Source organism: Austrofundulus limnaeus, unplaced genomic scaffold (genome assembly GCF_001266775.1).
Source record: "Austrofundulus limnaeus strain Quisiro unplaced genomic scaffold, Austrofundulus_limnaeus-1.0 Scaffold60, whole genome shotgun sequence".
Taxonomy (NCBI): domain Eukaryota; kingdom Metazoa; phylum Chordata; class Actinopteri; order Cyprinodontiformes; family Rivulidae; genus Austrofundulus; species Austrofundulus limnaeus.
Window position 1 is genome coordinate 896,858 of NW_013952462.1, and position 15,036 is coordinate 911,893.

Sequence of the window (15,036 nt, forward strand, 5' to 3'; positions counted from 1 at the left end):
GTTCAATACTTTTTTCCCCTGTGCCATTCCACATTATTACAAATAACTTCAATTCTGGACATTTATGGTTTCTTTATGTATGGATCACTTGGGTTGTTACCGACATCTGGTGAAAATTTCATGTCATTAGCACCTCTAGTAATATATTTACTGAGAAAAATGTTGATGTGTTCAATACTTATTTTACCCGCTGTATATTCTATTTTCAACACCTCTTTTCCAGGTGGTGCTGGAGTTGTCTCTTCTCTTTTGACCTCTTTTAAGCAAAATCTCTCATCTTCTCTTCAAGTATTTTTCTAATTTTATCTTTAAGATGTGTTCTACCTCATTTATTTTACTTTCAGTAAGGTTTTAAAATTTTGTCCCTGCTTTTATTTTTTCTTATTTTCAATATTGCTTTTCAAACATTGAGTTGAAACAATTGCAATTTTTAATAATTTGTTTAATCAATGACACTCTATAGGGTGAGTTTTGTGTTTCTAGTTGCTTTATTTAAACATACCACCACAGGAGCACATTCTATAGTTCTCAAATGCAGAACCACTCAGAAAGCAGACTTTTCTTTCAGAAACATGTAATACTGTCAAAAGAGTTGCTGACCTCAGAGCTGCCARTGTGTGTCACATTAATAAAGTACWTGGAGCATTTAAAATGCCAGTTCGCTTCARATTTTAACACACTGAGCGAGAACTCTTAATATGTGTATGTTTAAAACTATTTAACAAACATAAACCTGAGTTTTAGACAAATAGATTTGTTGTCTTCCTCACTGTGTTTTTGACTTTTGGAGAGGAGAAGCTAGAGTGTTAACTCTGTCCCTCAAATGTGACAAAATGTCCAGCTGTTGTTTCCTGTGAAGAACAGTGCAACACTGACTTCTAACAGTCAGACAAAACATGGTGAAGGCCAGTTTAGACAGTGCTTGACCTAGAAACACTGTTGAAATTTTGTTATAGAAAAGCAAAAAGCTTTGCTATCACATAGTTGGAAAAGTTCAACATATTTTCTCTTCTTTTCATAAAAACACTGACTATTAAAGAATGACTAATTTATCTGRAAAATCACTTTATTTTTACATGTTCCTAATGGCGTCTATCTTATAAGGAGAAAATCCTGCAAAAGGTGCATGTTTTGTTTGTATTCCCTGAACTGTGCATTGAGCCACAGTGCTGATTTAGTATGAAAGTTTAATAAGCCTTTGGTGCAATGAGAGAAGATGAGCTTCAGATGATAACCTAACAGTTTCTCTTCCTCCCACACCTTGTGCTGCCTATTAAATACGTACATGCCCAAACACACTTCTCCCTAACTAATAATTAATGCTTTTGTTGAGTGAAGGAGCAGATATCCCAGTTTTTCCTCTCACCACACATGACCCTCGCCCAAAGGGAATAGATGAACCAACAGAGACACGTACCTGTAAGGTGGAGTAAAAAAAAGGAGTAGAGGTCAAGCAGTGTTATTGTTTTAGCCGTCAGCACTTACGTCTCCAATATGTGTGTTTGTGTGGTGCAGATTTTCAGAGAAACCACTCGTCAGGCTGTAAAGCAGGGTTAAGGAGTCCACAWACATCCATCATCTATTATGTTATCAAGCAGAATTGGCTGTGTGATTCAGAGGGGAATCCGGCCYTGTTCTGATTCGCCGCTCAGCAGAAAAGCAGCGGTGGACGTGAAAGGTAGCTTGACCCCTCGTCCTTTACTGTAGCAGGTCATCTGTCCCAAGGGGATAAAACACAGCAGCACAAAGACATCGTTAATGACACTGAAATARAGAAGTGGATTCAGTGCAGAGCCATATAACACATCTGACAGTGGATTACCAGAGGGAAACTATTTCCTCAGTCCTGCCGTTTGGTCATTTTGACACATCGATGTGTCTGATGTGTTCACCAGCACTGTGGACACTTCCATTTTGTGTTGGGAAGAAACAATCATATCTCTAATAATAGCCTGGCAGAAAATTAAACCCTTCAATCTAACAAAATCTAAGTTGTTTTTAGAGATTGTATATAGTGAACAGGCTCTATGGTGCAATCAGTTCATTAGCTGGGATTTGTCATTCTGGAATATGTATTGCATTTATGTGTTTGTTTTTGAAATAATTTCAAATTTAATCTAATTATAAATATTTCCTAATTTAACCTAATTAAGGTGCTGCATTTTTTTTTTATAGCTTGTAGCCACTTTAGTTTCCAACCACACTGYCACTTTATTAAAAACAAGCGGAAGAATGTGAGAAACACACCTGCTTGTGTGACTAAAACTCAAGAGAAGTTGCCAAACTTCAAACACCGTCATCAGTTTGAACACCTCCAAAATGCAGAGCTCTGTTCACGTTGCATTTCTTGCTCTGTTTCTGTCTTTCACTCATTTAACATCTTCATCCCACATGCTTCTCTGGCCTTCTTATCCCAGCTTTATCTCAGAAGCCTAATTTTTTTTCTCCCTTTGTTTTCTCCATTTTATCTCCTCGTCTTTTATACATTTTTTTTCTTTATCCACATCTTCACAGCGCAGTGTCCCAAGGCATCTTCCTTTCTCTGCCTCCTCTTCGTTCATATTGTCTTGCATGTCCACACGCTCTCAAACATCCTCATGCGTTTCTCTCACTCTCTTCAGTGGGGGGAGAAAAAGTGCTCTTGTTCTCATGCTGACTGGGTGGTCTCTTGGCGGTGAGAGAACTAAGGAGGGTGGAAAAGAACAAAGTTCATAGACTTGAACTGGAGAAAAAATAATCACTCAAGTCCAAAATGTGGTGATGTTCGAGGGTTTATCTTCCTGTTTCTATGCATCACTTGTAAGTGTTTTATAGAAGATCATGTGATGAGTCTTTGATGAATTTTCTGACCGTTTAATTCATGTGCAGGATGCATATTTATAGCACAGAGCGCACATGTGTTTCACTAGAAATGTTTGGTATAAGCGATAGAGAAAGCTGTTACATATTTCCTTATTTGACTGTGCATTTTGAGGGGCATTGAGGTGCGAGGGGAGAAAGTCAGACTGAGATTGATAGCAAAAGAGGTTTGTACAGAGGTACAGGAAAGAAATAATGAGAGGGAGAAAAAGAAAAGAGGAAGAGGTTGGATAGGGACAGAAGGAGGCGCAGAGGAATGTGTGAATAGACCAAGGCAGACATGTCAGAGAACAAATTGAAAATGCCAATTTCACTTTAGCCCCCACCAGCTCAGGCGCTTACAGCCCAGCCCTGGCCTCTTATTCCATGTGTAAATGAATGGTGTCCATGGAATAACACACAATCACCTCCCTCTATCCATCTTGGCTGCACTATTTCTCCTTCACCTCTGCTGCTCTCTGATTTTGCCCCACCCGCTGTGTCGTGCTTCTTCTCCAGGGCTGCACAATATTAAGAAAATATGCAAAAATTATTAACAGTGTGATGACGATGTCAGTTGCAATAAATGTACTTTTATTTTCTCTGCCACTTTCATCTGCACCAAGTGTGGGCAACAAGGGCAGGGAGAGTTCAGTTGAATGGCCAATCATACTTTTAGTATGCAGCCCAGCATTTACTGCAGTTCAAGCAGTCCTTTATGGTATTTATGTTGGACCTACTGAGTGTGATGACGATAGATGTTTGTTTTATTATGCTAACTTGTTCCTGKTCCACCTCTAATCTTCTGGTCATACAGTGTATTCCAGAAACTTTTCTGTCTAAAACTCAAGATAAATTACTTGTTGTTCCCTTTCAGTTAATTCACTCGGTACAAGTATGCGTGTATGTATTGTATCTCGTTCCTCTCCTTCAGGGAACAGTAGTTATATGCATAAAATTACYTTTTAACTTTATGCACTTTTTCTTATTTTATGTACTGTCCTTTTTGCAACACTCTGATTTGATGCCTCCTTTTAGAATATCTGTCAATGTAAAGACACACGGTTAAATTTTTGTTCAGATTTATAATTTAGACATTATACTCTCCAAAGCCAGGCATCTTGCTTAAAGTACAGTTACATTAAGCAACGCACATTGTTTTGAGTGTTGTTTAGGCCAGATTCCAGGTAACGTTGTCTAAAAGGTCCCTCTTTATTTCAGAGCTGCTGAATAAATCAGTACTAAAATGTGCCTGAAAAAAGTAATCTGAGAATTTCTTTTTTAAAACTGCCTCCAAGACAAAACTCTTAATTTCTTCTGAGATACACAAAGACATCTTTATTTCTTTCCACCTTTAGGGCTTGCTTAATAAAAATAAATAAATCGCCCAGTCATAGAAGCAAAGAAAATTAATCAACTATTCACACTGCTACGTCCTCTCATTTTCATATCTTGTCTATACACATTTTTGTCCACCACCCCCCACCCCCCCCAATACATTTAAAATCACTATTATTACCACTGTCAAGATAAATCTAACAGTATCGCATTGAAGTAGGACATATCACATAGTGGCAAAGTTGTAGCTTGATTCAATCTGCGAGGGCCCTGTAGCCTCAGGATGGGGGCTTTCACATGAGATTTTATCAGCACTCCACCACAAGAGAAGAGTCCTGCTATCTCTCCCCCTGGAGTCAGTGAAGATAGTGACCATTGCAGTGGTGGGGAAAGTTACTGGGCACTCCTTGACTGACAGAAACATTAGGTTCTATCTAAACTGCCAGCAGCTATCACCCCCACTTCACCACATGGAGCGGGGTATCTCTCTCAAACCAGCATCTGTTTTTACGTCGTAATAAACTGAGAATGAATTTCATTCCGAGTATTTCTTTATTTGCCTCATTGTTTGGCTGCTCTGTGTAACACAGTGGGAGGATGTGCAACTTACAAATCTGCTTTTTATTTTGGGGTGATAATTGTCATTATTTATCTGTTAGGAAGTGTCTCCAAGGAGCTTTTTTTTACGTGTCATCTCTTCAGTTAACACACCCCATCAGATTACTGCTTTTGAAGGCTCGTTGTCTCATTTAAAGCAAATCCATAAAAATGATTATGCCAACAAGAAGTCAATTACATTTCAACTCTTATTAGTTCAGGATGCAAAAATGAAATTAGATGGGAATGTTATTGTTGGAGAGATATTATGCTTTTCATTCATCACTGGGATGGAATGAGTCATGCAGTGATTGGGATCCCAATTTCTTAATCAACTCTGCGCTCTGCCAGACTGCAGCGGATGTGCTGTGTGTGAAAATCACAATATAGTCTGTCTCCCATCGTTCATTTTTATGSCCCTTACTGTGTGAGCACTGCAGCATATTATATTACTACCAGCTACTATCTGAACCACGTTTTTTTAAATATTGTCTGTTTCAGTTTTTGTTTATTAATAGTTTCTTTGTGTTAATAAAAGTTTTGTGACATCTAATGAAGGGACTGTTGTTAGAAAATGGTTAACTCAGTGTATTGGTGCCTGTCTTATTGTTGTTTTTCTGTTTCAGTATACTTATGATGGCAACGACATCAGCGACCTGCCTGTGGATCTGTCCGTAGTTTGGAATGGAAACTTTATCATCGACAACCCATACAACATCAAAGGTAAGTTAAACTAATTTACTATATTTTAAACTATAATATCTATTTGTAAAGATGCATTTAAGCAATGCTCTTCCTACTAGACCATGCAGCCACTTTCTCTCTATGTGTCTTGTCATGAGTTATGTGTTGTAGCAGCGGCTCTGACCACATGTGCATATTACTGCTGTGAAAGCAATTAGTTTCTTTCCCTTCTCAAATTAAACATTTTTGTTGTTCGAAGACTTGCACAGCCAGGGCAATGAGTTTCAAATCCATACTTGACTTGTGAGCTGTTTAAAAGGCTGTGTTTGAACGTCTTTATGTCTTGCCATTGCTAATCACCTGAAACCAAAGAGTGAATTCGTCATTTTAAAGATTCTTCTGCTTGATTTTGTTGTGAAAATTTGAATCAACTGAATATCATATGTGCCTTCCAGTTTGTTTGCCAAGTTAATAAGGTTTGTGGAAGTTTCTGCTGCGAAGGGTAGAAACTTTGCCTCCAAAATGTGTTTATTTGATTGTCTTGTCTTTTTATGATCACATAGTATTTGTGGGTCATATTGATTTGTGTAATACTTTTATACACCTTAAAAAAGAGTAAAGAAATACATTTTATATGATGGTAACGTGAGGTTATGTATATAAAATCAGGGTTCCACATAAAATTTTTGGTCTGCTTCTCAGGGGAGAACCTAGGGTTGTTGCTTGATGCTCATATTTTCCTTCAGTCATTTAACACGTTTATCTAGAGGGGTGTCAGAGCATTTAATATCACCCTATTCTGTTTTATGACCCCTTCTATCAGCTGGCAATGTCTCGGGACATCATGCAAAATCAGTCCACTGAGGTTTTTTWTTTATTTTATGATTATTTTTTTTTTACTCTGCATAAATTTTATAAACTACCTAAGTGGCCAGTGGGCTGACCCATGGGCATATGTCATCTCAAACTGAACATTTCATGTTTAAATGTCTGTTAGATTACACACATGACCCTGAGATGTACAGCTCCTGTAGTTTGGCCTTCTAGATCTTTGGCCTTGTTTAAACCAGCTTTCCACACTCTCCAGACCATGTAGCAAATATCTGTCTCTTGCACAGAACAAATGNGGGCTGACCCATGGGCATATGTCATCTCAAACTGAACATTTCATGTTTAAATGTCTGTTAGATTACACATGACCCTGAGATGTACAGCTCCTGTAGTTTGGCCTTCCAGATCTTTGGCCTTGTTTAAACCAGCTTTCCACACTCTCCAGACCATGTAGCAAATATCTGTCTCTTGCACAGAACAAATGTTTTATTTGCTAGACTTATTTATTTTTAAAAGATTATTTTATTCAGAAAGATTATATTTAGATGGTTTCAGTTCATGTAATCATTTAAAATGATTTATTCTTCATATTTTATCATTTATTAAATTACATTTATCCCAGAGCAGTTGTATCACAGTATGATTCTAAATACAAACATGTTCAGCACATCAAGAACCTTGTTGTTATCATAAAATTGTGAAGAATGAAATTTATGGACCTTTCTGATAAATTAAAATAACATTTAAAACTCGTTCACCTAGAGAACATGGCAAGTTTTTATTTTATTTATTTTTTTGATGGGGGTGATGTTAAACAGACTCATCTTTGCTTTGATATGGGGGAAATAAATGTTCTTCTGTTAGAGGTAGTATGGTTTAGAAGAACTCGAACAGTGAATCTCACAGAAAGACTCACAGCCTGCATGCGCTGAGGCGCGTTCCCGTACAAAGTGCAGGAGGAGATGTCAGGACTGAACACTGCAGCCGCTGCTTCAACCTGTCTCTGCTGAAAACTGCTCTCACTGAAAGTCCTGCCCTGCTCTGCTCTGATTGGATAAAACGGCTTTGGAGTTGGTCTGATTCATTGAAAGCAGTGTCCGTTTAATCCTTATACATCAGGGTCCCGCTGCCCTCCTCTCACAAAGCGACGATCCAGGCACACCAGTGAGGCTGGACTTTTTGTTTGTTTGTTTGTTTGTTTTTGTTTTTTGTTTTGTTGTTTTTGAGAAATCAGGTCGCATTTGCGACCCTGCTAGCTGTTGTTTTCACAATCTCAGGTACACAAGGGAGCTTTATGACATTCCATCTGGTGCGCTTTTTCTTTTTTAATCGCGCATGCGCACCTGCGCACCGCTTATGTGCATCTCTTTATATACTATAACCTCATATTATCATCAATGCATGTAATGATTGAACACCAACAAACTCTATGGACCACAATGGGAGAAGACAYTGAGATCATGTCTGTTGGATATAATTACTGGTAAAACAGTCTTTACTGTGCTGTCTCAATAATAATTGTGGCTTGTACAGCCCAGCGGGGGGACTGTAACACTACTCCCCTGCTGTGAGATAAAATAACATCATCGTTCAATATGGCCTGTAGATGACATGAACTTGGAGCTTTGAACAGTTGAGGGAGTGGCTTTGTCTAGTTGTGACACTTTTTTTTTATTGTTGCAGACTAGCAGTTTTCTTGAAATATTTCATATACCTATAGATGCTGTTAACAGCAGGTAAAATGGTGATTTTACCATTTTACCATTTTACCATTTACCATTTTACCATTTTATTGTATTCTGAAATTTGTCAGGTATTGATCACTTGTTGTAGCCTAAATGTACAAAGCAAGCTGCTGTTGTCTCCGATTTCATGTATTTCCCAAGCTGTTTGACCCTGTCTGATGTCGTATTAATGGATTTGAAACATAAACCACACATCTGTAACATATACTTACACATAACACATACCACACATCTGTAGAATGACAAGCAGACCATATCAAGCTGAGGCATCAGTGCGTGTGCYTTGTTTTATCTCAAATGTAAATCTGCTGAAGTGTGTCCAGAGGTGATCAGCGGCCAAAGATGGCTCCCACTTTCCTGTTTCTCAGTCTTGATCATTATACAGTGAGTGTGTTCAATGCTAACCCACTGTAAATACTGTTAGGTTTACATAATTAGAGAGGAATCATTTAGCAGGCAGTAATTGGTGCAGGGTTTCTTTAATGCTGGTCCATGACCAATGGGATTTTGGGCTGAAATAGCAGAGAAAGAAGTAAAGCTTTGCTCTGATAATCCTGGGGTCTTTAAGGAAAGGAAACCTTAACTTTGTTACACAGAATACATTTTCATTGCAGATGAAACACAAATAAATTCTGTCTTTCTGTCTAATTTAAAGGAAATATTAATAGTAGGGTTGCATTCTCACTACCTTATGTCCTCCACTCTCTCTCACTTTTCCCTGTTCTTCTCATCTCTAGCTCACCTATATAAGTGCTATGCACTGAGAGAGAGCTGTGGGATGTGTTTGAAGGCAAACCCAAGATTTGAGTGTGGCTGGTGCGTAGGGGACAAGAAATGCTCTCTGAGACAAGAGTGTACTTCCTCAGACAGCACCTGGATGCATGCTACAACTGGAAACAGCCGTTGTGCACACCCCAAAATCACAAAGGTAAGCCCTGAATGTAACAGTTATTACTTATCATGCATGTTTATTAAGAATACAGATAAGCTGCCACAAACCTTAACATCCTTTTGTRAAGTGGTCAAGTCAGTCTCAGTTTAGGGGAATGCTCCTTTAATTGTAGATATCTGAAGGCCTCCCTGTGCTGTGTCATTCTTGGCCTCAGTACACGGGGCGAACATCATACATCACAGGAGACGAGTCAGCAGACAAGATAGACAGCTTAGAGGCCAACAACGCGACTGCAGCCCAACACAGATGGGCTGGTCAGGAGGAGGCAGCTGACACACACCAAGACTGAAAACACTGACATAATTATAGATGATGGCTGTACACACACGCACGCACACACGTACACACACACACACACACACACACACACACACACACACACACACACACACACACACACACACACACACACACACACACACACACACACACACACACACACACACACACACACACACACACACACACCTCTGGTTGTCTGGAGTATGTGTTAAAGCTGGGGAGAAAGAAAAAGAAAACTGAAGATATGGATCTGTGTTAATTGTGTCGCACCATGGGTGCTGTGTGCGCAGGAGCACATGATAGGCTCATTGAGCTAAGGTGTCTAAACACCACAGTGTAGCCATCTGTTGCCATCAGCAACCATGGCGGTGGTCTTCGTCTGACTGTGACCCGGGTCACTATATGTAGAGCTCACTATGGGACACACACACACACACAGCTCAGTGTGAAATTGACTCACTGATGTGTCCTCCGTCTTTCTTTTCTTCTAACCTATTTCCTTCTTTTTAAAGCGGCCAACACATCTTTTTCTTTAAGTATTTTTGAATGAATACCACTTGTGGTAGTTTAAATAAGTGTGGAAGAATCAATGCATTTGCTTAGGTCGCACAGCTTAGACCTGTTTGACTTGAGTCCTTTATTCATTTCCTGCGTGACAATGTGTTGCTTTGAATTTTTAATGGAGATATTGGTTAATTGAAGCAGTAGCACATAAATAAATCCCTTAGCTTAGCTTCTCTTTCTTTGTTCTCGCATCAGTTATCTCTTAGAAGCAAGCATGCAGAGACATTTGGGTTGTGGAAGTGTAGGGAAAGAGGTGAGGGGGTGGTAGCACACAAGAGCATGTGCTCTTGCATGCATATGTGGGGGTAAATCTTGCCCTCTGGGCGAGATGTTGGTGGCAGTCAAAAACTTGGCAGAGAGGAGCCTCAGAATCAGCGGGAGAGGCAACACGCTGCATGTTTGAGAAGGCAACAGAGAGGACAAAGAAACGGAAGGAAGCGACATCGAAGGAAACATTATCACCAAGCTCTGCCGCCATCCTCACCTCTCGTCTTCACCTATGACATTTACAGTGTGACATTTAACGTCAAAAGAACATCCGCAGATGACAATCTCTCTCTTTCCATCTGCCATTGTATCCTTTCTCCCAAAGAGCATCACGTCAGCCACACAAATTGAATATTCTCATTTCTTACAAACTGTTTGATCAAATCCACTTTTCACTGTTTGATTGTCCTCTGTTCCAAACAATTTGTTTATTGTTGCACCATGCTAGCTGTTCTGTCCTTTAATTTGTGAAATAACCTCTTATTTTCTTGGCGAATGCGTGATCAGCTGGGAATAAAAGACATTTACAGCATCTACAGCTGGTCAGAGATTTCACAGCAGTACATGTTGAATCTATTTTGAGTAATTTCCAAATGTGATATTACCTATTTGGGTATAGTTTGATAATGTTCAGTGGAGTACTGTTTCCCTAACAGCTCTGGCACCTGACAACGTCTCCAAACACAGCAGTTGATGTTTTAAATGTTAAAATGTGATTTTAGACATGGTAAGAATTAGACCCTTAAGCTGCTGAAGTGCTGTTTTTAATTGTGCTGCCCTAACATTGTACATTTAACACTTTGCATACGAGTGTGTGAAACTCGAATACACAAACCTTCTGCTCTTTCACTGAGAAGCCTACATTCAAATCTTCAAAGACAAAATAAGTTAATAACTCACAACTTGGCTGACCTGTATATTGTCCTCAAGATCACATTCAGAGTCGAGCAGATAGAAACACACTGTGTCYGCGTGTCCCTGTGTGGTTCAGCAGTGTCCCAGTACTGGACTTGGATGCTACCTTGGCCACCATCATCCATCATCTTCTGCTTGCATTCCCCTCTGGGACAGAAAGAGCATTAAAGCAGCCCTTAGAAACCAATTAAAACAGTGCAGGTCATGCCAGCGTGGGGGTGTTGGTGGTGCGTTTTGTATTTCTGCATGTGGCACACTTGCTTGCTCTGAGTGGATTTTCTTATCTTTTTCCTTTTCTTTTTTCATTTTCCTGTTTTTAAAGTAAGAAAGCATATTTTGAACATGTTGTTTGTGTACTTGTGAAAGCCCAATAATTTCTCTGCCTCTGTGGGATTCAAACTAACAGACTTCTCATCTCCACTTCACCTTATTCTCTTCTTCATTTCCTTCCTCCACACTTTCAAACATTTTTTTCCTTAGATTTTTCAGTTTATGTCTTCTTACCCTTCTCCTGACCTTCCTAAGGTTTCTTCTTTCTTTTATTTTCACCTCTTTCTGCCCATTTCTGTCTATCAGCATGCAGTGTTCAGGGGTCTTTATTGACCATTTGCTGATTGTGGTTTAGTGCTAAGCCATAAGCCCCATTGTTACTACAACAGCWGACATAAAAGAAACCAATGACTCTGTAAAAACTTGCAATTCTGTTTCATAAAGAAAGAATTGCACTAAGATGTCAGCTATTTACTTTTTTTAATGATCTAGCAATGCTCTTTGAGTTGAGCCAGAATGATATAATTGGCCCCGAATGGATTTTGACTTCTGACACAGAACGTTCCTTGTGTCTCAGGCTACACATCTTCATTGATTATCCTATCATTTTATCACTTAGGGAGCTTGTAAGAATTTCAGGGTTAAGACTCGTTTGATCCTTTTCCTCGCTCGCTTCTTTGCCACCACCAGTTTGTTTTGTTCCTTTTCTTTTTGTGAGGCTTTCAAACATCACATAAACTTCAGAGGCTATGCACAGTGTGCATATCATCTCGCTGCGCACCCCCCTTTCTCCACACCCTCCTCTAACTAGCAGACGCTATCTTTGCTTTGCTGCTTAGCCAGACACAATAGGCCTGACACAAAGCCTTCCATACAACAGGACAAGGCAGCCACAAAGGGAAAAAAGGCGGTTTGAATGGGAGAAGAGTGCGACAGCACACAGAGAATAGTGTGTTTTAGGCTGGTGGCTTTTATTGAAAGGATTGTTTTGTTTGTATTATTTTGTTGTTGATGTAACAACTTGTGTGTACGCAAGCATTTGAAAAGCTACTGCTTGTGAAAGGAGGTTAATTAACATATCTGAAGATGCCTTACTGCCCCCCTTGTGTCGTCTCCAGCTTAAATACATACATATGCATTCAGGCAGAGTAACAAAAAACAACATGACAGGGCACATATTAGAGAAGAAGCAAAGAAGTGAGGGAAGGTGTAGGAATGTTCATCAGTCTTTAGCCGCTGGAAGGAAACCCACTTTAATTATATTGCTGTGGCATTTAAGGTGTGGCCCTTGTGACACTGGGTTTTGTTTGCACCAACTGTTTTTTATAGCTTTCTTTAACCTGAGTCATTTTTTGTATGTATGTGAGAAACCAGCAGCCTGAAAAATGCTTTTTTAAAGGACTACTTCCATTATTATTCTAAACAGCAAACCAAGGTCAGTTTATTTRACTGCTGTGATTGTTCTCCGCAGGTTCACACACAGTCATAGAAGTCATCTGATGCTCCGGTTTAACGTTTTGATACATTAATCCAACTAACAAATTACAAATTCTCYTAACACCTTTAAAGAACCTCTACATAATGAGAAAATTTAGTTCTTGGACACTAACATTGCAGCACATGGTTTGCAGTAGGTTGATGATGATGGTCTAGGATGATGCAGAGGAAGTTATCAGATATGGCCAGTACAATAGTTGGAAACCAGAGGGACAAATATTCATTCATAAAGCAAATTAAACACTCTTTTCTTGTTGCTAAAAACATGCATTCTGAAGTGTGTGGAGATAAAATGAAATATTTTCATCATCTTAAAGAAAAGAATCAAAGGTACACTGTTTTTAGAAACTGGACAAAAAAATGAAAAAATAAATAAAAATAAAATTACAAAATGAAACCCTAAGGTTTTGCATCTCATTGCTTTTAACCTTCCTCACAAGGCATCTCTTGTTTCACATTCTCTGTCTCTCACACAGGTTGATATAAAAACACAGAAACATTTAATAAATACTTAAGCTCAAAACTAGACATTACTTACTCAGATTTTGGTTGCGCAAAATCATATGTTAATCGTCAGAAAAACTGTCAACACTTAATATTTGCTACTTTGCAGTTGCTGAAATTATTGCCACGCGATGATGTATTTTTATGTGTGACTCGTTCTTTCAAGCACGCATATGAATCTGTGGATATTACGTTACTAAAGATATACTGACACTCTAAATTGTGAAAAAGGTAGGTTTCCATTTACAGCTTACTATTTGAACCTGTTAAAATTAAAATATTAGTTTGGCTGATGATTTGTAAGTATAATTTTACAATACAGGGTAACTAACTAAGAATCAAAAACATTCAAGTGCAATGGTCATTTATTAATCATCACATTATCTATCAGCTAAATGACATAATCGTGATTAATTATTTGGCCAATATCACCCAACCCTATTCAGTAAGAATAAATAGTTGAAGCCAAAACTGAAGTCTTTTACAAATAAATAAAAACACAAAAAGCCTATTTGTTAAATGAGTGCCAGGTAAATCTGGTAACTCGGGTAACATTGCAGTAGTGGTGTTGATGTTTTACATTTGTCAAAAAAACATAAAAGTTAGATAAGACATAAAAAGTTAAAAGACAGGAATAACAATAAGAATGAAGACAGGAGTTTAGAATTGGAAAACAGTGAGAGGTTCAAGWAAAGGTTGAGATCAGTCATGTGTGAATGAAAGCAATGATTTTGTTTTTTTTTTTTGCACTTCCCTCCAAGGTCTAAAAGTGGAGTCAAAGGTTTCAAACTGCACACATTGTATGGTAAAATGGACTTTATCCTCACAAATATATAAATTACATTTGGTCAATTTAAATCTAGCATGACAGGTGTTTGTAGTTTTTTTTACCAGTTTGATGAAGTTATTGCTCTTTGTTATTGTGGTTTTTTTCAGTCCAGGCTTTATATTTAAAGTTCTGTTAACAGAATTTGTAAAATCCTCACTCACTACACAATTATCCACATTTTGTGGCAAGCATCTTTATGACACTGACCCACCAGCATCACCACTGACCCCCCATCTTCATCCTTCCTACTTTGTACTGTGACGGATGACCTCACTGCCCCACCATGTTCTAATCCAATTAGCTTTAGGCCTAATTATGGTAGTAGTGACTGATTACCATTGTCTGCATTTAGGGCTGGATGAATAGGAGGTGATTAGCGACAGGGCTAGCGTTTGGTAGCCATTAACACCTCTGCACACCTTTCATAGACCTCTAGAGGAGTGAAGGGGGGAGTTGAAGTCTTTTGTGTACAATGGTCCTACAGATTATTCATCACAATGTAAATGAGATGTGGAAGTGAGAGTTTAATGGGTGTAAAGGCTGGTATTGTTTGACCAAGTTGATTTGGAGTTTATGGATTTAAAGGCACAGTGTGTAGGATTTTGTCAATTCTTTTAGCCGAAATTGAGATAATCACTAAGGACAATAATAAAAAAACATGTCTAATCATTGCAGACAAAGACCTTGTTTTATTATTTCTACCTTATAAAAAGATGTTTATATCTCCGTGGTCGCGGGTCGCCACTACAGGCAGCCGCCATCTTGCACCGCCATCTTGTCTACGAAGGCTCATGAAGGACAAACTGCGGTGGGGGTGTCAAAAACGGTTTTAGTTGTAATACTATAAATGTAATATTTGTTGTCTGTCATTGTAGCTGGGATAATTTTACTTATTAAAGCTCATAATCTTACCACTTGAAACA

General features: G+C 38.7%; 1 protein-coding gene across 4 annotated transcripts in view; it reads left to right on the forward strand.

Moving 5' to 3' along the window:
• plxna1b (plexin A1b) overlaps window positions 1-15,036 on the forward strand; it is a 199,413-nt gene that overhangs the window by 146,145 nt on the left and 38,232 nt on the right. For all 4 annotated transcript variants that reach the window (XM_014009644.1, XM_014009646.1, XM_014009645.1 and 1 more), the window contains exons 11-12: window positions 5,400-5,496; window positions 8,771-8,961. In XM_014009644.1, coding sequence (XP_013865098.1) covers window positions 5,400-5,496; window positions 8,771-8,961 — 288 coding nt within the window. The remainder of the gene's footprint in view (window positions 1-5,399; window positions 5,497-8,770; window positions 8,962-15,036) is intronic.